This window comes from Gallus gallus, unplaced genomic scaffold, assembly GCF_016699485.2.
Source record: "Gallus gallus isolate bGalGal1 unplaced genomic scaffold, bGalGal1.mat.broiler.GRCg7b scaffold_95, whole genome shotgun sequence".
Classification (NCBI taxonomy): Eukaryota; Metazoa; Chordata; class Aves; order Galliformes; family Phasianidae; genus Gallus; species Gallus gallus.
Window position 1 is genome coordinate 1 of NW_024096047.1, and position 21,996 is coordinate 21,996.

At 63.9% G+C, this 21,996-nt stretch overlaps 2 protein-coding genes across 6 annotated transcripts; one reads left to right on the forward strand and one right to left on the reverse strand.

Annotated features, from left to right (window-relative positions):
- Positions 1-1,276: 1,276 nt before the first annotated feature.
- On the reverse strand, positions 1,277-12,289 carry LOC107050614 (prefoldin subunit 6-like). 5 transcript variants are annotated; one of them, XM_040657270.2, is made up of 5 exons: positions 12,178-12,289; positions 9,281-9,348; positions 7,998-8,068; positions 1,591-1,715; positions 1,277-1,494 (listed from the first exon to the last, which is right to left on the reverse strand). In XM_040657270.2, the coding sequence occupies exons 1-5, from the start codon at positions 12,225-12,227 to the stop codon at positions 1,386-1,388; spliced, it is 423 nt and encodes a 140-aa protein (XP_040513204.2). In that variant the 5' UTR covers positions 12,228-12,289; the 3' UTR covers positions 1,277-1,385. The 5 variants fall into 5 exon arrangements, with proteins under 5 accessions (XP_040513204.2, XP_040513203.2, XP_040513205.1 ...); XM_040657269.2 differs by lacking the exon at positions 12,178-12,289 and adding an exon at positions 11,917-11,954; XM_040657271.2 differs by lacking the exon at positions 12,178-12,289 and adding an exon at positions 11,900-11,940.
- Positions 12,290-12,999: 710 nt separating this feature from the next.
- Positions 13,000-18,256, forward strand: LOC121108937 (histone-lysine N-methyltransferase 2D-like). Its single transcript, XM_040657272.1, is given in 9 exon segments — positions 13,000-13,132; positions 13,498-13,591; positions 14,105-14,202; positions 14,734-15,095; positions 16,097-16,660; positions 16,697-17,012; positions 17,209-17,312; positions 17,395-18,009; positions 18,011-18,256. Coding segments are annotated over 9 exon segments (2,532 nt in total).
- Positions 18,257-21,996: the final 3,740 nt, after the last annotated feature.

A 21,996-nucleotide genomic window follows, 5' to 3' on the forward strand; every position in this document is an offset into this window, starting at 1 on the left:
AATTTCTTGGGGTTTCTTTGGGATTTGATGGGGTTCCTTGGGGTCTTCATGGGATTCCATGGGCTTCCATTGGATTTCTTGGGGTTCCTTGAGGAGTTTATGGGATCCCATTGGATTTTATGGGGTTGCATTGGCTTTCATACGGTTTCATTGAATTTTATGGGGTCCCATTGAATTCCACGGGGTTCCATTGGACTTTATGGGGCCCCATTGGCTTCTATGGGGTTCCATTGGATCTTATGGGGTTCCATTGGATTCCATGGAGTTCCTTGGGGATTTTATGGGGTCCCAATGGATTCAATGGGGCTCCATTGGATCTTATAGGGTTCCATTGGACTTCATGGGCTTCCATTGGTCTTTATGGGGTCCCATTGGACTTTATGGGATTCTATTTGACTTTATGGGGTCCCATTGGCTTCCTTGGGGTTCCATTGGATCTTACAGGATTTCATTGTATTCTATGGGGTCCCATTGAATTCTATGGGGTTCCCTTTGGGTCTTATAGGGTTTCATTGGATTTCATGGGGTTCCTTTGGGTTTTTATGGGGTCCCATTGGCTCCCATGGGGTCCCATTGGATCTTATGGGGTTCCATTGGATTCCACGGTGTTCCTTGGGGATTTTATGGGGTCCCATTGGATTTTATGGGGTCCCATTGGCTTCCATGGGGTCCCTCAGGGATTTCTGTCTCCCCCAATGGGTCCCCCCACCCCCATTTCCCCCACAGCCCCCCCCGAGAAGAACCACTCTCCGCCATTCACAGAGCGCCCATTGGGCTTTCATTGGGGTTTCTATGGGGTTTTAAGGGACTTCTCGGAGTGCCGTGCAATTTCTTGGGGTTTCTTTGGGATTTGATGGGGTTCCTTGGGGTCTTCATGGGATTCCATGGGCTTCCATTGGATTTTATGGGGTGCCATTTGATTTCATGGGGTTCCATTGGATCTTTTGGGGTTTCATTGGATTCCATGGGGTTCCATTGGATCTTATAGGGTTTCATTGGATTCCATGGGGTTCCTTTGGGTTTTTATGGGGTCCCATTGGCTTCCATGGGGTTCCATTGGATCTTACGGGGTTCCATTGAACTCATGGGGTTCCATTGGCTTCCATGGGGTTCCTTGGGGATTTTATGGGGTCCCATTGGATCTTATGGGGTTCCATGGGGTTTTATGGGGTCCCATTGACTTCCATGGGGTCCCTCAGGGATTTCTGTCTCCCCCAATGGGTCCCCCACCCCCATTTCCCCCACAGCCCCCCCCGAGAAGAACCACTCTCCGCCATTCACAGAGCATCCACCGGGCTTTCATTGGGTGGTCCCGGGGGGACCTTTTTTGGGGAGGGGGGGGGGTCTCCGTCCATCAGGACCCCCAAGTGTGGGGCCGGGGGGGGTCACGCCTTGCTTTGTGCCCTCTGGAAGTCGTGCTGCAGCCGTGCCAGCAGCTCCCTCTGCTGCTCCGACCTCTTCTCCATCTCCTGCATCTGCTGCTCGTAGCGTTTGCTGCAACGGGATGGAAACGGGGGGGGATATGGGACCGTATTTAGGGTGTTTATCCCCCCCCCCCCCCTTAATGAAAGGGGTCGCTGCGGGACCCACATCTCGCCCGTGATGTACTGCAGGCGTTTGGCCACGGTGACGCGGGCGTCCTCCATGTCCTGCCGCACCAACACCGGGCCCAGCAGCTTGAAGATGGTGTTGGTGTCGTCCAGCAGCTCCAGCTCCTGGGGGGGGGCAACGGGGGGGCTCAGAATGTCTTCTTGGGGGGGTTTTGGGGTCTCAAGGTGACTTTTTGGGGGGTCTTGGGGGGTGTTGGGGTGCTTTGGGGGGTCTTAGGATGCCTTCTGGGGGTCTTGGGGTGGTTTGGGGGCCTCAAAATGTCTTCTTGAAGGTTTTTAGGGGGTCTTGGGGGTCTCAAAATGTCTTCTTAGGGGGGTTTGGGGGGTCTCGGTATGGCTTTTGGGGGTCCTGGGGCGGTTTGGGGGGCTCAAAATGTCTTCTTGGGGGGGTTTTGGGGTCTCAAAATGTCTTTTTGGGGGGTGTTGGGGTGGTTTGGGGGGTCTCGGTATGGCTTCTAGGGGGTCTTTGGGTGGTTTGGGGGCCTCAAAATGTCTTCTTGGGGGGGTTTTGGGGTCTCAAAGTGTCTTTTTGGGGGGTCTTGGGGGGTGTTGAGGTGCTTTGGGGGGTCTCAGTACGGCTTTTGGGGGTCCTGGGGCGGTTTGGGGGGCTCAACATGTCTTCTTGGGGGGGTTTGGGGTCCCAAAGTATCTTTTTGGGGGGTCTTGGTGGGTTTTGGGGTGCTTTGGGGGGTCTCGGTATGGCTTTTGGGGGTGCTGGGGTGGTCTGGGGGGCTCAAAATGTCTTCTTGGGGGGGTTTTGGGGTCTCAAAGTGTCTTTGTGGGGGGTCTTGGGGGGTGTTGGGGTGCTTTGGGGGGTCTCGGTATGGCTTTTGGGGGTGCTGGGGTGGTCTGGGGGGCTCAAAATGTCTTCTTGGGGGGGTTTTGGGGTCTCAAAGTGTCTTTTTGGGGGGTCTTGGGGGGTGTTGGGGTGCTTTGGGGGGTCTCGGTATGGCTTTTGGGGGTGCTGGGGTGGTTTGGGGGCCTCGAAATGCCTTCTTAGAGGGCGCCTAGGGGGTCTCAGTACGGCTTTTGGGGGTCCTGGGGCGGTTTGGGGGTCTCAAAGTGTCTTTCTGGGGGGTCTTGGGGGGTCCTGGGGTGGTTTGGGGGTCTCAAAATGTCTTCTTGGGGGTTTTTAGGGGGTCTTGGGGGTCTCAAAATGTCTTCTTGGGGGGGGTTTGAGGGGTCTCGGTATGGGTTTTGGGGGTGCTGGGGTGGTTTGGGGGCCTCAAAATGTCTTCTTGGGGGGGTTTGGGGTCTCAAAGTGTCTTTTTGGGGGGTCTTGGGGGGTGTTGGGGTGCTTTGGGGGGTTTTGGTATGGCTTTTGGGGGTCCTGGGGCGGTTTGGGGGGCTCAAAATGTCTTCTTGGGGGGGTTTTGGGGTCTCAAAATGTCTTTTTGGGGGGGGTTGGGGGGTGTTGGGGTGCTTTGGGGGGTCTTGGGATGGCTTCTGGGGGTCTTGGGGTGGTTTGGGGGACTCAAAATGTCTTTTTGGGGGGGGTTGGAAGGTGTTGGGGTGGTTTGGGGGGTCTCAGTGTGGGTTTTGGGGGTGCTGAGGTGGTTTGGGGCCTCAAATACCTTCTTGGGGGGGTTTGGGGGGTCTCGGTATGGCTTCTGGGGGTCTTGGGGTGGTTTGGGGGCCTCAAAATGTCTTCTTGGGGGGGCTGGGGGGTCTCGGTATGGCTTTTGGGGGTGCTGGGGTGGTTTGGGGGCCTCAAAATGTCTTCTTGGGGGGGTTTTGGGGTCTCAAAATGTCTCTTTTGGGGGGGTTGGGTGGTCTCGGTATGGCTTTTGGGGGTGCTGGGGTGGTCTGGGGGGCTCAAAATGTCTTCTTGGGGGGGTTTTGGGGTCTCAAAATGTCTTTTTGGGGGGTGTTGGGGTGGTTTGGGGGGTCTCAGTGTGGCTTTTGGGGGGGTTGGGGTGGTTTGGGGGGTCTTGGGATGGCTTCTGGGGGTCTTGGGGTGGTTTGGGGGGCTCAAAATGTCTTCTTGGGGGGGGTTTGGGGGGTCTCGGGATGGCTTCTGGGGGTGCTGGGGTGGTTTGGGGGGCTCAAAATGTCTTCTTGGGGGGGTTTTGGGGTCTCAAAGTGACTTTTTGGGGGGTCTTGGGGGGTGTTGAGGTGCTTTGGGGGGTCTCGGTATGGCTTTTGGGGGTGCTGGGGTGGTCTGGGGGCCTCAAAATGTCTTCTTGGGGGGGCTGGGGGGTCTCAGTATGGTTTTTGGGGGTGCTGGGGGTGGTTTGGGGGCCTCAAAATGTCTTCTTGGGGGGGTTTTGGGGTCTCAAAGTGTCTTTTTGGGGGGTCTTGGGGGGTGTTGAGGTGCTTTGGGGGGTCTCGGTATGGCTTTTGGGGGTGCTGGGGTGGTTTGGGGGGCTCAAAATGTCTTCTTGGGGGGGTTTTGGGGTCTCAAAATGTCTTTTTTGGGGGGGTTGGGGGGTGTTGGGGTGCTTTGGGGGGTCTCAGTGTGGCTTTTGGGGGTGCTGGGGTGGTTTGGGGGGCTCAAAATGTCTTCTTGGGGGGGTTTTGGGGTCTCAAAATGTCTTTTTTGGGGGGGTTGGGGGGTGTTGGGGTGCTTTGGGGGGTCTCAGTGTGGCTTTTGGGGGTGCTGGGGTGGTCTGGGGGGCTCAAAATGTCTTCTTAGGGGGCGCCTGGGGGGTCTTGGTATGGCTTTTGGGGGTCCTGGGGCGGTTTGGGGGGCTCAAAATGTCTTCTTGGGGGGGGTTGGGGGGTCTTGGTATGGCTTCTGGGGGTGCTGGGGTGGTCTGGGGGGCTCAAAATGTCTTCTTGGGGGGGGTTTTGGGGTCTCAAAATGTCTTTTTGGGGGGTGCTTTGGGGGATCTTGGGATGGCTTCTGGGGGTCCTGGGGCGGTTTGGGGGGCTCAAAATGTCTTCTTGGGGGGGTTTTGGGGTCTCAAAATGCCTTCTTAGGGGGCGCCTAGGGAGTCTCAGTACGGCTTTTGGGGGTCCTGGGGCGGTTTGGGGGGCTCAAAATGTCTTCTTGGGGGGGCTTGGGGGGTCTCGGTATGGCTTCTGGGGGTGCTGGGGTGGTCTGGGGGGCTCAAAATGTCTTCTTGGGGGGGTTTTGGGGTCTCAAAATGTCTTTTTGGGGGGTTTTGGGGTGGTTTGGGGGGTCTCAGTGTGGCTTTTGGGGGGGTTGGGGTGGTTTGGGGGGTCTTGGGATGGCTTCTGGGGGTCTTGGGGTGGTTTGGGGGGATCAAAATGTCTTCTTAGGGGGGGTTGGGGTCCCAAAGTATCTTTTTGGGGGGTCTTGGGGGGTGTTGGGGTGCTTTGGGGGGTCTCGGTATGGCTTTTGGGGGTGCTGGGGTGGTCTGGGGGGCTCAAAATGTCTTCTTGGGGGGGTTTTGGGGTCTCAAAGTGTCTTTTTGGGGGGTCTTGGGGGGTGTTGAGGTGCATGGGGGGTCTTGGGATGGCTTCTGGGGGTCTTGGGGTGGTTTGGGGGCCTCAAAATGTCTTCTTGAAGGTTTTTAGGGGGTCTTGGGGGTCTCAAAATGTCTTCTTGGGGGGGTTTTGGGGTCTCAAAATGTCTTTTTTGGGGGGGTTGGGGGGTGTTGGGGTGCTTTGGGGGGTCTCGGTACGGCTTTTGGGGGTCCTGGGGAGGTTTGGGGGGCTCAAAATGTCTTCTTGGGGGGGTTTTGGGGTCTCAAAATGTCTTTTTTGGGGGGGTTGGGGGGTGTTGGGGTGCTTTGGGGGGTCTCAGTGTGGCTTTTGGGGGTGCTGGGGTGGTCTGGGGGGCTCAAAATGTCTTCTTAGGGGGCGCCTGGGGGGTCTTGGTATGGCTTTTGGGGGTCCTGGGGCGGTTTGGGGGGCTCAAAATGTCTTCTTGGGGGGGGGTTGGGGGGTCTTGGTATGGCTTCTGGGGGTGCTGGGGTGGTCTGGGGGGCTCAAAATGTCTTCTTGGGGGGGGTTTTGGGGTCTCAAAATGTCTTTTTGGGGGGTGCTTTGGGGGATCTTGGGATGGCTTCTGGGGGTCCTGGGGCGGTTTGGGGGGCTCAAAATGTCTTCTTGGGGGGGTTTTGGGGTCTCAAAATGCCTTCTTAGGGGGCGCCTAGGGGGTCTCAGTACGGCTTTTGGGGGTCCTGGGGCGGTTTGGGGGGCTCAAAATGTCTTCTTGGGGGGGCTTGGGGGGTCTCGGTATGGCTTCTGGGGGTGCTGGGGTGGTCTGGGGGGCTCAAAATGTCTTCTTGGGGGGGTTTTGGGGTCTCAAAATGTCTTTTTGGGGGGTTTTGGGGTGGTTTGGGGGGTCTCAGTGTGGCTTTTGGGGGGGTTGGGGTGGTTTGGGGGGTCTTGGGATGGCTTCTGGGGGTCTTGGGGTGGTTTGGGGGGCTCAAAATGTCTTCTTAGGGGGGGTTGGGGTCCCAAAGTATCTTTTTGGGGGGTCTTGGGGGGTGTTGGGGTGCTTTGGGGGGTCTCGGTATGGCTTTTGGGGGTGCTGGGGTGGTCTGGGGGGCTCAAAATGTCTTCTTGGGGGGGTTTTGGGGTCTCAAAGTGTCTTTTTGGGGGGTCTTGGGGGGTGTTGAGGTGCTTTGGGGGGGTCTTGGGATGGCTTCTGGGGGTCTTGGGGTGGTTTGGGGGCCTCAAAATGTCTTCTTGAAGGTTTTTAGGGGGTCTTGGGGGTCTCAAAATGTCTTCTTGGGGGGGTTTTGGGGTCTCAAAATGTCTTTTTTGGGGGGGTTGGGGGGTGTTGGGGTGCTTTGGGGGGTCTCGGTACGGCTTTTGGGGGTCCTGGGGAGGTTTGGGGGGCTCAAAATGTCTTCTTGGGGGGGTTTTGGGGTCTCAAAGTGTCTTTTTGGGGGGTCTTGGGGGGTGTTGAGGTGCTTTCGGGGGTCTCGGTATGGCTTTTGGGGGTGCTGGGGTGGTTTGGGGGGCTCAAAATGTCTTCTTGGGGGGGTTTTGGGGTCTCAAAGTGTCTTTTTGGGGGGTCTTGGGGGGTGTTGGGGTGCTTTGGGGGGTCTCAGTGTGGCTTTTGGGGGTGCTGGAGTGGTTTGGGGGCCTCAAAATGTCTTCTTGGGGGGGCTTTGGGGTCTCAAAATGTCTTTTTGGGGGGTGTTGGGGGGCTTTGGGGGGCTTTGGGGGGTCTCGGTATGGCTTTTGGGGGTGCTGGGGTGGTCTGGGGGGCTCAAAATGTCTTCTTGGGGGGGTTTTGGGGTCTCAAAGTGTCTTTTTGGGGGGTGTTGGGGGGTGTTGGGGTGCTTTGGGGGGGTCTCGGTATGGCTTTTGGGGGTGCTGGGGTGGTTTGGGGGGCTCAAAATGTCTTCTTGGGGGGTTTTGGGGGCCTTTTGAGGCATTTTGGGGGCTTTTGAGGGGGTTTGGGGGTATTTTGGGGGGTTATGAGGGCCTTCTGGGGGTTATGGGGCCTTTTAGGGGGATCTGAGAGTATTTTGGGGGGTTATGGGGCCTTTTTGGGGAGGCCTGGGGGCGTTTTAGGGTGTTATGGGGCCTTTTGAGGGGCTTTGGGGGCATTTTGGGGGGTTATGGGGCCTTTTGGGGGGTCTAGGGGCCTTTTGGGGGGTTATGGGGCCTTCTGGGGGGTCTGGGGGCATTTTAGGGGGTTATGGGGCCTTTTAGGGGGGCTTGGGGGCCTTTTGGGGGGTCTGGGGGCATTTTGGGGGGTTATGGGGCCTTTTGGGGGCGTTTGGGGCCTTTTGGGGGGTCTGGGGGCATTCTGGGGAGTTATGGGGGTCTTCTGGGGGGTTATGGGGCCTTTAGGGGGGTTTGAGAGCATTTTGGGGGGTAATGGGGCATTTTGGGGGGTCTGGGGGCATTTTGGGGGCTTATGGGGTATTTGGGGGGGTTATGGGGGCCTTTTGGGGGGGTTTGGGGGCATTTTTGGGGGTTGTGGGCCCTTGGGGGCCTTTTGGGGGGTTATGGGGGCCTTTTGGGGGGTCTGGGGGCATTTTGGGGGGTTATGGGGTCTCCTGGGAGGGTCTGAGTATTTTGGGGGGTTATGGGGGCCTTTTTGGGGGGGGCTGGGGGCCTTTTGGGGGTTATAGGGGCCTTTTGGGGGTTATGGGGCCTTTTGGGGGGGTTTGGGGGCCTTTTGGGGGGTTGGGGGCCTTTTGGGGGACTATGGGGGCCTTTTGGGGGGTCTGGGGGCAGTTTGGGGGGTTTGGGGGCAGTTTTGGGGGGGTCTGGGGGCATTTTGGGGGGGTTATGGGGGGTCTTTTGGGGTCACTTCCAAGGAGTGGTAGTGGGGCATTTTGGGGGGGGGGGGGGGGGGGGCGATTTTGGGTGATTTTAGGCCGTTTTTGGGGGTGTTCTTGAGACGATTTGGGGGTGGGGGGGTCCTAAAAGGGTTTTTCTTTGGGGGGGGGGGTCTTTTTTGGGGTGATTTGGGTTTTTTTGGGGGTTTTTTTTTGGGGTGGGGGCCCCCACCTCTTTGACAATGTTGTTCTCCGTCAGCTGAGCCTCCAACTTCTGCCGCGCCGCCACCGATTTGCTGAGGTCTGCGGGGGGATTTGGGGTCGTTTATGGGGGGGGATTTGGGGTCGTTTGTATGGGGGGAGATTTGGGGGGGGGATTTGGGGTCGTTTATGGGGGGGGATTTGGGGTCGTTTATGGGGGGGGGATTTGGGGTCGTTTATGGGGAAGGGGATTTGGGGGGGGGGATTTGGGGGTCGTTTATGGGGGGGGGATTTGGGGTCGTTTATAGGGGGAGGGATTTGGGGTTGTTTATGGGGGGGGATTTGGGGTCGTTTGTAGGGGGGGAGATTTGGGGGGGGGGATTTGGGGTCGTTTATGGGGGGGGTTTGGGGTCGTTTATGGGGAAGGGGATTTGGGGGGGGGGATTTGGGGTCGTTTATTGGGGGGGGGATTTGGGGATTTGGGGTCGTTTATGGGTGGGGGATTTGGGGTCGTTTGTGGGGGGGGATTTGGGGTCGTTTGTGGGGGGGGGTGGGGATTTGGTCGTTTATGGGGGGGGGAGTTTGGGGTCGTTTATGGGGGGGGATTTGGGGGGGTCGTTTATGGGGGGGGGGAATTTGGGGTCGTTAATGGGGAAGGAGATTTGGGGGGGGGGATTTGGGGTCGTTTGTGGGGGGGGGGTTTGGGGTCGTTTATAGCGGGGGGATTTGGGGTCGTTTGTAGGGGGGGAGATTTGGGAGGGGGATTTGGGGTCGTTTATGGGGGGGGATTTGGGGGGGGTTCACGAAGGGGGGGTTCTACGGGGAGGGTTTGTGAGGGGCGGATTTGAGGGGAGGGGTTTTCGGGGGGGGATTTGGGGTCATTTATAGGGGGGGGGGAATTTGGGGTCGTTTATGGGGGGTGATTTGGAGAGGTTATGGGGGGGGGATTTGGGGTCGTTTATTGGGGGGGGGAATTTGGGGTCGTTTATGGGGGGGGATTTGGAGAGGTTATGGGGGGATTTTGGGGGAGGTTATGGGGGGAGATTTGGGGGAGGGTTCACGAAGGGGGGGGTTTATGGGGGAGGGGGGATTTGGGGGGGGTTTATGGGAGGGGGAATTTGGGGGGGGGTTGGGAGGGTTATGGGGGAGATTTGGGGGGGGTTTGGGGGGCGTTATGGGGTGTGTGCGGGGGTTATGGGGTGTGTGGGGGGGTTATGGGGTGTGTGGGGGGGTTATGGGGTGTGTGGGGGGGTTATGGAGTCTGTGGGGGGGTTATGGGGTGTGTGGGGGGGTTTCCGGCGCGTTGCCCCCCACCCTTCTGCAGCTGCTGGTACTTCTCCAGCTCCCCCTGCAGCTTCTTCTGGATCTGCTCCGCCATCGCTCTGACAACGAATGGGGGGGGGGGGGGGGGCCCTCAACGACCCCTCCCCCATCCCCCACAACCCCCCCCATCCCCCCCGACCCCATATCCCCCCTCCCCAGGACCCCCCCCAGCTCCCCCATTGGACCCCATGGCCCCCCCCAACCACCCCCATCCCCCCAGCGCCCCCCAATCCCACGTTCCCCCTCCCCCAGGTCCCCAATTGGGACCTATGGCCCCCCAACCACCCCCCATCCCCCCCCAGGACCCCTATTGGGCCCCATTGGCCCCCCCCCGTGGCCCCCATCCCCCCCCCCCAGCTCCCCCATTGGGCCCTATGCCCCCCCCCCCAACCACCCCCCATCACCCCCCGACACCCACACACTCCCCCCCCCAGGACCCCCTCCCCCACACCACCCCAGTTCCCCAATTGGGCCCCTATGGCCCCCCCAACCGGGGCCCCCATCTTCCCCAGTCCCCCCAACCCCACATTCCACCCCCCCCCCCAGGACCCCCCCAATGGGCCCTATGGCCCCCCCCAACCACCCCCCATCCCCACGGACCCCCACATCCCCCCCCCCAGGACCACTCCCCAGCTCCCCAATTGGGCCCTATGGCCCCCCCGACCCCACATTCCCACCCCCCCACCCCACCTCCTCCGGACCCCCATTGGGCCCCCACAGCCGCCCCCCCCAAACCCACATCCCCCCCCCCCCCCCCCCCCCCCCCCCCCCCCAAAGAACCCCCCCCTGCTCCCCCCATTGGACCCTATGCCCCCCCCCACCCCCCCCCCCCATGGCCCGCCCCATCCCCCACAGTCCCCCCACCCCCCCCCAGGACCCCCCCCCAGCTCCCCCATTGGGCCCCATGGATCCCCCCAACCACCCCAATCCCCCCCACCAGTCCCCCCCAACCCCACATTCCCCCTCCTCCCCCATCCCCAGGGACCCCCATTGGGCCCCCATGGCCCCCCCCCAACCGCCCCCCCATCCCCCCCCAGGACCCCCCCAGCTCCCCAATTGGGCCCTATGGCCCCCACAACCACCCCCCATCCCCCCCATGTCCCCCCCAACCCCACATTCCCCCCCCCCCCCCAGGACCCCATTGGGCCCTATGGCCCCCCCACCCGCCCCCCCATCCCCCCCATCGCCCCTGACCCCCACATCCCCCCCCCCAGGACCCTCTCCGGCTCCCCCATTTGGCCCCATGGCCCCCCCCAACCGCCCCACATCCCACCCGACCCCCACATCCCCCCCCCAGGACCCCCCCCCCCAGCTCCCCCATTGGGCCCTATGGCCCTCCAACCCCCACAGCACCCCCTACCCCACATCCCCCCCCCCAGGACCCCTCCCCACACCCCCCCAGCTCCCCCCATAGGGCCCCATGGACCCCCCAACCACCCCCCACCCCCCCCCACTCCCCCCCAACCCCACGTTTCCCCCCCCCCCCAGGACCCCCATTGGGCCCCATGGCCCTCCCAACCACCCCCATCCCCCACAGCCCCCCCAATCCCACATTCCCCCCTCCCCCAGGAACCCCATTGGGCCCCATGGCCCCCCCAACAGCCCCCCCATCCCCCCCAGGACCCCCCCCAGCTCCCCCATTGGGCCCTATGGCCCCCCCAACCACCCCCCATCTCCCCCAACCCCCCATTCCCCCCCCCCCCCCCCCAGGACCCCCATTGGGCCCTATGGCTCCCCCAATCACCCCCCATCCCCCAATCACCCCCCATCCCCCCCAGGACCCCCCCCAGCTCCCCCATTGGGCCCTATGGCCCCCCCCAACCGCCCCCCATCTCCCCCAGTCCCCCCAACCCCACATTCCCCCCCCCCCCCCCCCCCAGGACCCCCAATGGGCCCTATGGCCCCCCCAACCACCCCCCATCCCCCACAGCCCCCCCAACCCCACATTCCCCCCTCCACCAGGAACCCCATTGGGCCCCATGGCCCCCCCCAATCACCCCCCATCCCCCCCAGGACCCCCCCGAGCTCCCCCATTGGGCCCTATGGCCCCCCCAACCGCCCCCCATCCCCCACAGCCCCCCCAACCCCACATTCCCCCCCTCCCAGGACCCCCAATGGGCCCTATGGCCCCCCCAACCACCCCCCATCACCCCCAGTCCTCCCAACCCCACATCCCCCCCCCAGGACCCCTCCCCACACCCCCCCCAGCTCCCCCATTGGGCCCTATGCCACCCCCTAACCACCCCCATCCCCCCCAGTCCTCCCAACCCCACATTCCCCCCCCCTCAGGACCCCCATTGGGCCCCATAGCCCCCCCGTGGCCCCCATCCCCCCCCCCCCCAGGACCCCACTGGGCTATATGGCCCCCCCCCAACCGCCCCCCCAGGACCCCCAACCGCCCCCCACCCCCCAGGCCCCCCTCACACCCCCCAACCGCCCCCCACTCCCCCCCCCCCATCCTCCAAAGTCCCCCCTGACCCCACATCCACCCCTCACCCACCCAGGACCTCCCCCAGCCCCCCCATTGGGCCCTATGGCCCCCCAAACGCCCCCCCAGGACCCCCAACCGCCCCCCATCCCCCCCCAACCGCCCCCATTCCCCTCCCCCACCTCGGCGTACTCCTCACCGCCTCAAGCCCCGCCTCTTCCTCTCACGTGACCGCCCAGACCCGCCACTTCCCGTCACGTGACCACGCCCAGCTTCCCCCACCTCTCCTCTCATTCCACGCATGCGTACTGAGCGCCACGCTGACCCCGCCCTTTCCCTCACGTGACCGCCCCCCGCTCCCGCTCACTCTGCGCATGCGCACATCACACTTCTTCCCACCAGCGCATGCGCACTAGCTTACTTCCGCTCCTCCCCGCACAGCGCACGCGTACTACTCTACCTTCCGTCTGGCGCATGCGCACTCCCCCCCTTCCCTCCAGCAAAGCGCATGCGCACTCCTTTCCCCTCTCGCTCGACTCATGCGCACTCTCCTCCCCTCCTCACACAGCGCATGCGCACTCCGCTCCACTCAGCACAGCGCATGCGCACTCTACTCCCCTCCTCACACAGAGCATGCACACTCCACTCCCCTTCCCACACAACGCATGCGCTCTCCCCTCCCGCGCGGCGCATGCGCACTTCTCTCCCCTCCCCCATGGCGCATGCGCACTCCTTTCCCATCCACACGGCGCATGCGCACCCCCCCCCCCCCCTCCAGCACAGCGCATGCGCACTCCTCCTCACCCCCCCCCCCACGCTGCGCATGCGCACTCCCCTCCCCGCCAGCACGGCGCATGCACACTCCTTTCCCATCCCACACAGCGCATGCTCACTCCGCTCCCTTCCGGCTCAGCGCATGCGCAGTCTTCTCCCATTCCACACGGTGCATGCGCACTCCGCGCCCCTCCGGCACGGCGCATGCGCAGTCTTCTCCCATCCCACACGGCGCATGCGCACTCCGCTCCCACCCCACACGGCGCATGCGCACTCCGCTCCCATCCCGCACGGCGCATGCGCAGTCCGCTCCCCTCCCGCTCGACGCATGCGCACTCCGCTCCCATCCCACACGGCGCATGCGCACTCCGCTCCCCTCCCGCTCGACGCATGCGCACTGAGCGCTCCCCGCGGCTCTGCGGGCGGAGATGCGGCGATGGCTGCGGCTGCGGCTGCGGCGAGCGGGGCGGAGGGCGGCGGCGGCGCTGCTGGGGCTGCTGGCGCTGGGATGGGCCGGGGGGCGGTGGGGGGGGACGGGGGGGCGGCTGATGCGGGCTTTGCAGCGGGGGCTGCGGGCGGTGCGGTGCGGGCAAAGGGCGCGGGCGGTGCAATGCATGCAAACGGTGCGGCTGCTGCTATTGGTGAGGGCGGTGCAATGCTTGCAAACGGTGCGGGGGGTGCAATGCATGCAGGCGTTGCAGTGCGTGCAAATAGCGTAGATGCTGCGGTGCATGCAAAGGATGTAGGCGGTGCAAGCATTGCAATGCATGCAAAGGATGCAGCCGGTGCAATGCATGCAAAGGACGCACGGGGTGCAAGCATTGCAATGCATGCAAAGGATGCAGCCGGTGCAATGCATGCAAAGGACGCACGGGGTGCAAGCGTTGCAATGCATGCAAAGGATGCAGCCGGTGCAATGCATGCAAAGGACGCACGGGGTGCAAGCGTTGCAATGCATGCAAAGGATGCAGCCGGTGCAAGTATTGCAATGCATGCAAACGATGAGGGCGGTGCAGTGCATGCAAAGGATGCACGGCGTGCAAGCGTTGCAATGCATGCAAAGGACACAGGCGGTGCAGGCATTGCAATGGATGCAAAGGACGCGGGCGGTGCAATGCCTGCAGGGGATGCAGGTGGTGCAATGCATGCAAAGGATGCAAACAGTGCAGGAGGTGCAATGCATGCAAAGGATGCAAAGGATGCAGGCAGCGCAAGCATTGCAATGCATGCAAAGGATGCAAAGGATGCAGGCAGCGCAAGCATTGCAATGCATGCAAAGGATGTGGGCGGTGCAATGCATGCAAAGGATGCGGGTGGTGCAATGCATTCAAAGGATGCACAGGGTGCAAGCATTGCAATGCATGCAAAGGATGTGGGCGGTGCAATGCCTGCAAAGGATGCAAAGGACGGGGGCAGTGCAAAGCATGCAAAGGATGCAATGCACGCAAGGGATGCAAAGGACGCGGGCGGTGCAATGCCTGCAAAGGATGCAATGCATGCAAGGGATGCAAAGGATGCGGGTGGTGCAAAGGATGCAAAGGGCGCAGGCAGTGCAATGCCTGCAAAGGATGCAAAGCATGCAAAGGACGCGGGCGGTGCAATGCCTGCAAAGCATGCAAAGGATGCGGGCGGTGCAATGCCTGCAGGGGGTGCAGGTGGTGCAGTGCATGCAAAGGATGCAAAGGATGCGGGCGGTGCAAAGGATGCAAAGGATGCAGGCGGTGCAAAGGATGCAATGCATGCAAGGGATGCAATGCATGCAAGGGATGCAATGCATGCAAGGGATGCAATGCATGCAAGGGATGCAAAGGACGCGGGCGGTGCAATGCCTGCAGAGGATGCAAAGGACGCGGGCAGTGCAATGCCTGCAAAGCATGCAAAGGATGCAAAGGACGCGGGCGGTGCAAAGGATGCAAAGCATGCAAAGCATGCAAAGGATGCAGGCGGTGCAAAGGATGCAAAGGATGCGGGCGGTGCAAAGGATGCAAAGGATGCAAAGGGCGCAGGCAGTGCAAAGGATGCAAAGGATGCGGGCGGTGCAAAGGATGCAAAGGATGCGGGCGGTGCAAAGCATGCAAAGGATGCAAAGCATGCAAAGGATGCAGGCGGTGCAAAGGATGCAAAGGACGCGGGCGGTGCAAAGCATGCAAAGGATGCAAAAGACGGGGGCAGTGCAAAGCATGCAAAGGATGCAATGCATGCAAGGGATGCAAAGGGCACAGGTGGTGCAATGCATGCAAAGGATGCAAAGGGCGCAGGCGGTGCAATGCCTGCAAAGGACGCGGGCGGTGCAATGCCTGCAAAAGATGCAATGCATGCAAGGGATGCAAAGGACGGGGGTGGTGCAAAGCATGCAAAGGATGCAATGCATGCAAGGGATGCAAAGGCCGCGGGCGGTTTTGCAGGCGAAGGTTTAGGGGAGGTTTCGGGGGTGCGTTTGCTGCTGTCCCCCCCCCCCTGCTCGTCGCCCCCCCCCCCCTGGTGCTGCTCCTCGTGCCCAGCAGCCCCCACCACGCGGAGCGCCGCAGCGCCATCCGCAGCACATGGGGGGCGCCGCGACCCCCACACAGCCGCACCGTCTTCGGCTTCGGGGTCCCCGATGGGGTGAGGGGGGGGGATGGGGGGGGGGTAATGGGGTGGGGGGGGGGATATGGGGTAAGGGGGGGGTTAAAGGGGGGGGATATGGGGTAAGGGGGGGGTTAAAGGGGGGGGATATGGGGTAAGGGGGGGGATATGGGGTGGGGGGGGGTATTGGGGTAAGGGGGGGGATATGGGGTGGGGGGGATATGGGGTGAGGGGGGGGAATGGGGGGGGGATGGAGGGGGGGGGGGATATGGGGTGGGGGGGGAAGGGGGTGGGGGGGGATATGGGGTGAGGGGGGGGAATGGGGGGGAGGGGGTAATGGGGTGGGGGGGGGATATGGGGTGAGGGGGGGGGAGGTTAAAGAGGGGGGGGATATGGGGTGAGGGGGGGGGATATGGGGTAAGGGGGGGATAGATGGGGAGGATATGGGGTAAGGGGGGGGTAATGGGGTGGAGGGGATATGGGGTCAGGGGGGGTAATGGGGGGGGGTAATGGGGGGGGGGAATGGGGGGGAGGGGGTAATGAGGTGGGGGGGGGGATATGGGGTGAGGGGGGGGATATGGGGTGAGGGGGATATGGGGTGAGGGGGGGGATGGAGGGGGGGGGATATGGGGTGAGGGGGATATGGGGTAAGGGGGGGTAATGGGGGGGGGATATGGGGTGAGGGGGGGGATATGGGGTGAGGGGGGGTAATGGGGTGGGGGGGGGATATGGGGTGAGGGGGGGATATGGGGTAAGAGGGGGGGGATATAGGGATGGGGAGGGTCCCTATTGGGGTGGGGGGGTCCTTTTTGGGGTAGGGGAGGGGTGCTGGGGTGGTCCCTATTGGGGTAAGGGAGGGGATATGGGGTGGGGAGGTCCCTATTTGGGAAAGGGGGGGGATATAGGGGTGGGGGGGTGCATGGGGGGGGGTCCCTATTGGGGTAAGGGGGGCGTTATAGGGTGGGGAGTGTGGGGGGGGTCAGAGGGACCCCAAAGGCTCGTGGGGATGTGCTGACCCCACACGTCCCTCTGCCCCCCAGGACCCCATAGAGCAGGAGCAGACCCAGAGCTATGGGGCAGAGCCACAGGACCCCATACGGGACAAAGCCCACCCCTATGGGGCAGAGCCACAGGACCCCATACAGGACAAAGCCCACCCCTATGGGGCAGCACCGCAGGACCGGACCCAGCCCTATAGGGCCATGCAGGACCCCATACAGGACCCCATGAAGAACCGGACCCAGCACTATAGGACCATACAGGACCCCATACAGGACCCCATAGAGGACCGGACCCAGCGCTATGACCCCATACAGGGCCGGACACAGCGCTATAGGGCCATGCAGGACCCCATACAGGACCGGACGCAGCACTATGGGGCCATACAGGACCGGCCCCAGCGCTATGACCCCATAGAGGACCCCATACAGCACTCCATACGGGACCATCCCCCTCCCTATGACCCCATACAGGAGCGGACCCAGCGCTATGGGGCCATACAGCACTCCATGTACCACCCCATACACCACCCCACACAGGACCATCCCCCTCCCTATGACCCCATACACCACCCCACACAGTACCGGCCCCAGCGCTATGACCCCCCGGCCGACCCCATAGATGACCCCCGAGCCAACCCGCCAGCCGACCCCATAGATGCCGACCCCAAAGCCAACCCCAAAGAGGACCCCATAGACGCCGACCCCCCACCCAACCCCATAGACTCCGACCTCCCAGCCGACCCCATAGACTCCGACCCCCCACCCGACCCCATAGCCGATCTCCCAGCCGACCCCATAGAGGCCGACCCCAAAGCCAACCCCATAGACCCCGACCCCCGAGCCGACCCCCCCACCCGACCCCAAAGCCAACCCCATATCCGACCCCCCACCCGACCCCATAGACGCCGAGCCCATATCCGACCCCATATCCGACCCCCCACCCGACCCCATAGACGCCGCCCCCATATCCAACCCCACAGCCGCACCCCCACCCGACCCCAAAGCCAACCCCATTTCCGACCCCAAAGCCGCACCCCCACCCGACCCCAAAGCCAACCCCATATCCGACCCCCCACCCGACCCCAAAGCCAACCCCATATCCGACCCCCCACCCGACCCCATAGACGCCCACCCCCCACCCGACCCCACAGCCGCACCCCCACCCGACCCCAAAGCCAACCCCATATCCGACCCCCCACCCGACCCCATAGACGCCGCCCCCATATCCGACCCCCCACCCGACCCCATAGACGCCGCCCCCATATCCGACCCCAAAGCCAACCCCCGAGCCGACCCCACATGCGACCCCAAAGCCAACCCCATTTCCGACCCCAAAGCCAACCCCATTTCCGACCCCACATCCGACCCCCCCCCCCGACCCCATAGACGCCGCCCCCATATCCGACCCCATAGACGCCGACCCCCCCCCGGACCCCACAACCGCCGCCCCCCCGGCGGAGGACGACGACGACGGCGGCGGCGGCGGCGGCGTTTGGTCGCGGTCGCTGCGTGCGGAGTGGCGGCGCTACGGAGACGTCGTGCAGGGCTCGTTCCGCGACTCGTACTCCACGCTGAGCCAGAAGACGCTGCTCCTCCTCGGCTGGGCGCTGCGCTTCTGCTCGGCCGCCTCCTTCGTCCTCAAAGCGGACGACGATACGTTCGTGCACACGCCGGCCCTCGTGGCCCACCTGCGGGGCCCCCCCGCTCCGCCCCCCATCTATTACATGGGGAGGGTCCACGACGGGGTGAGACCCCGCAGGGACCCCCGCGGCCGCCACCACGTGCCGGAGGCGCTGTACCCCGAGCCGTCGTTCCCCCCCTATTGCAGCGGCAGCGCTTACGCTCTGTCGATGGGGGCGGTGCGGCTCGTGCTCGACGCCGCCCCCCGCACCCCGAAAGTGACCCCCGAGGACGTCTTCGTGGGGCTGTGCGCCCACCGGGCCGGGATCGCCCCCCCGGCACGTGGAAAGGATGGGGGGGGGGGCGCGCTTCCCCGACGACCCGTGTTGTTACGGGGGGGTTTTGCTCAGCGCCCACCGCGTGGGGCCGGACGGGATGAGGAGGGCGTGGGGTTACGTCGGGGGGTGGGGGGGGTGGGAGGGGGGGCGGGAGGGGAGGGGGCCGTGCGGGGTGATGCAGTGGTTGGGGGGGGTGCTGAGGTGCAGGGCGCTGGCGCTGCTCTCCGGGGGGTGGGGCTGAGGGGGGCGGGGGGCTCAGCACGGAGCTGTGGGGCTCCGTGCAGTGCTGTGGGGCTCAATACAGTGGGGCTCAATGGAGGGCTGTGGGGCTCAATGGAGGGCTGTGGGGCTCAATGGAGTGCTGTGGGGCTCAGTGCTGTGGGGCTGAATGCAGTGCTATGGGGCTCAGTATAGAGCTATGGGGCTCAATGGAGTGCTGTGGGGCTCAGTGCTATGGGGCTCAATGGAGTGCTGTGGGGCTCAATACAATGCGGCTCAATGGAGTGCTGTGGGGCTCAATGGAGTGCTGTGGGGCTCAGTGCTGTGGGGCTGAATGCAGTGCTATGGGGCTCAGCACGGAGCTGTGGGGCTCAATACAATGGGGCTCAATGGAGTGCTGTGGGGCTCAATACAATGGGGCTCCGTGCAGTGCTGTGGGGCTCAATGGAGTGCTGTGGGGCTCAGTGCTATGGGGCTCAATGCTGTGGGGCTCCATGCAGTGCTATGAGGCTCAGGACAGAGCTGTGGGGCTCAATACAATGGGGCTCAATGGAGTGCTGTGGGGCTCAGTGCTGTGGGGCTCAATGGAGTGCTGTGGGGCTCAGTGCTATGGGGCTCAATACAGTGCTATGGGGCTCAATGGAGTGCTGTGGGGCTCAATGCAGTGCTATGGGGCTCAGGATAGAGCTATGGGGCTCAATGGAGTGCTGTGGGGTTCAATGTGTTGCAATGGGACTCCATGCAGTCCTATGGGGCTCCCTGCAGTGCTATGGGGCTCAGCTCTGTCCTATGAGGCTCCATGCAGCCCTATAGGGCTCAGCTCCGTCCTATGGCGCTCCGCTCCGCCCCACGGCGCTCCATGCAGCCCTATGGCGCTCCGCTCCGCCCCACGGCGCTCCATGCAGCCCTATGGCGCTCCGCTCCGCCCCACGGCGCTCCATGCAGCCCTATGGCGCTCCGCTCCGCCCCACGGCGCTCCATGCAGCCCTATGGCGCTCCGCTCCGCCCCACGGCGCTCCATGCAGCCCTATGGCGCTCCGCTCCGCCCCACGGCGCTCCATGCAGCCCTATGGCGCTCCGCTCCGCCCCACGGCGCTCCATGCAGCCCTATGGCGCTCCGCTCCGCCCCACGGCGCTCCATGCAGCCCTATGGCGCTACGGGGACGTCGTGCAGGGTCGTTCCGCGACTCGTACTCCACGCTGAGCCAGAAGACGCTGCTCCTCCTCGGCTGGGCGCTGCGCTTCTGCTCGGCCGCCTCCTTCGTCCTCAAAGCGGACGACGATACGTTCGTGCACACGCCGGCCCTCGTGGCCCACCTGCGGGGCCCCCCCGCTCCGCCCCCCATCTATTACATGGGGAGGGTCCACGACGGGGTGAGACCCCGCAGGGACCCCCGCGGCCGCCACCACGTGCCGGAGGCGCTGTACCCCGAGCCGTCGTTCCCCCCCTATTGCAGCGGCAGCGCTTACGCTCTGTCGATGGGGGCGGTGCGGCTCGTGCTCGACGCCGCCCCCCGCACCCCGAAAGTGACCCCCGAGGACGTCTTCGTGGGGCTGTGCGCCCACCGGGCCGGGATCGCCCCCCGGCACGTGGAAAGGATGGGGGGGGGGGCGCGCTTCCCCGACGACCCGTGTTGTTACGGGGGGGTTTTGCTCAGCGCCCACCGCGTGGGGCCGGACGGGATGAGGAGGGCGTGGGGTTACGTCGGGGGGTGGGGGGGGTGGGAGGGGGGGCGGGAGGGGAGGGGGCCGTGCGGGGTGATGCAGTGGTTGGGGGGGGTGCTGAGGTGCAGGGCGCTGGCGCTGCTCTCCGGGGGGTGGGGCTGAGGGGGGCGGGGGGCTCAGCACGGAGCTGTGGGGCTCCGTGCAGTGCTGTGGGGCTCAATACAGTGGGGCTCAATGGAGGGCTGTGGGGCTCAATGGAGGGCTGTGGGGCTCAATGGAGTGCTGTGGGGCTCAGTGCTGTGGGGCTGAATGCAGTGCTATGGGGCTCAGTATAGAGCTATGGGGCTCAATGGAGTGCTGTGGGGCTCAGTGCTATGGGGCTCAATGGAGTGCTGTGGGGCTCAATACAATGCGGCTCAATGGAGTGCTGTGGGGCTCAATGGAGTGCTGTGGGGCTCAGTGCTGTGGGGCTGAATGCAGTGCTATGGGGCTCAGCACGGAGCTGTGGGGCTCAATACAATGGGGCTCAATGGAGTGCTGTGGGGCTCAATACAATGGGGCTCCGTGCAGTGCTGTGGGGCTCAATGGAGTGCTGTGGGGCTCAGTGCTATGGGGCTCAATGCTGTGGGGCTCCATGCAGTGCTATGAGGCTCAGGACAGAGCTGTGGGGCTCAATACAATGGGGCTCAATGGAGTGCTGTGGGGCTCAGTGCTGTGGGGCTCAATGGAGTGCTGTGGGGCTCAGTGCTATGGGGCTCAATACAGTGCTATGGGGCTCAATGGAGTGCTGTGGGGCTCAATGCAGTGCTATGGGGCTCAGGATAGAGCTATGGGGCTCAATGGAGTGCTGTGGGGTTCAATGTGTTGCAATGGGACTCCATGCAGTCCTATGGGGCTCCCTGCAGTGCTATGGGGCTCAGCTCTGTCCTATGAGGCTCCATGCAGCCCTATAGGGCTCAGCTCCGTCCTATGGCGCTCCGCTCCGCCCCACGGCGCTCCATGCAGCCCTATGGCGCTCCGCTCCGCCCCACGGCGCTCCATGCAGCCCTATGGCGCTCCGCTCCGCCCCACGGCGCTCCATGCAGCCCTATGGCGCTCCGCTCCGCCCCACGGCGCTCCATGCAGCCCTATGGCGCTCCGCTCCGCCCCACGGCGCTCCATGCAGCCCTATGGCGCTCCGCTCCGCCCCACGGCGCTCCATGCAGCCCTATGGCGCTCCGCTCCGCCCCACGGCGCTCCATGCAGCCCTATGGCGCTCCGCTCCGCCCCACGGCGCTCCATGCAGCCCTATGGCGCTCCGCTCCGCCCCACGGCGCTCCATGCAGCCCTATGGCGCTCCGCTCCGCCCCACGGCGCTCCATGCAGCCCTATGGCGCTCCGCTCCGCCCCACGGCGCTCCATGCAGCCCTATGGCGCTCCGCTCCGCCCCACGGCGCTCCATGCAGCCCTATGGCGCTACGGGGACGTCGTGCAGGGTCGTTCCGCGACTCGTACTCCACGCTGAGCCAGAAGACGCTGCTCCTCCTCGGCTGGGCGCTGCGCTTCTGCTCGGCCGCCTCCTTCGTCCTCAAAGCGGACGACGATACGTTCGTGCACACGCCGGCCCTCGTGGCCCACCTGCGGGGCCCCCCCGCTCCGCCCCCCCATCTATTACATGGGGAGGGTCCACGACGGGGTGAGACCCCGCAGGGACCCCCGCGGCCGCCACCACGTGCCGGAGGCGCTGTACCCCGAGCCGTCGTTCCCCCCCTATTGCAGCGGCAGCGCTTACGCTCTGTCGATGGGGGCGGTGCGGCTCGTGCTCGACGCCGCCCCCCGCACCCCGAAAGTGACCCCCGAGGACGTCTTCGTGGGGCTGTGCGCCCACCGGGCCGGGATCGCCCCCCGGCACGTGGAAAGGATGGGGGGGGGGGCGCGCTTCCCCGACGACCCGTGTTGTTACGGGGGGGTTTTGCTCAGCGCCCACCGCGTGGGGCCGGACGGGATGAGGAGGGCGTGGGGTTACGTCGGGGGGTGGGGGGGGTGGGAGGGGGGGCGGGAGGGGAGGGGGCCGTGCGGGGTGATGCAGTGGTTGGGGGGGGTGCTGAGGTGCAGGGC

Bases quoted from the DNA above. Each gene is read 5' to 3' on its own strand.
- LOC107050614 (XM_046906216.1), bottom strand. From the start codon at position 12,020: ATGCGTGGAATGAGAGGAGAGGTGGGGGAAGCTGGGCGTGGTCACGTG. The intron at 1,716-7,997 runs GTGGGGGCCCCC...GCCCCCCCCCAG, and splicing joins AGAACAACATTGTCAAAGAG to GAGCTGGAGCTGCTGGACGA. The intron at 1,495-1,590 runs GTGGGTCCCGCA...ATCCCGTTGCAG, and splicing joins CAGTACATCACGGGCGAGAT to CAAACGCTACGAGCAGCAGA.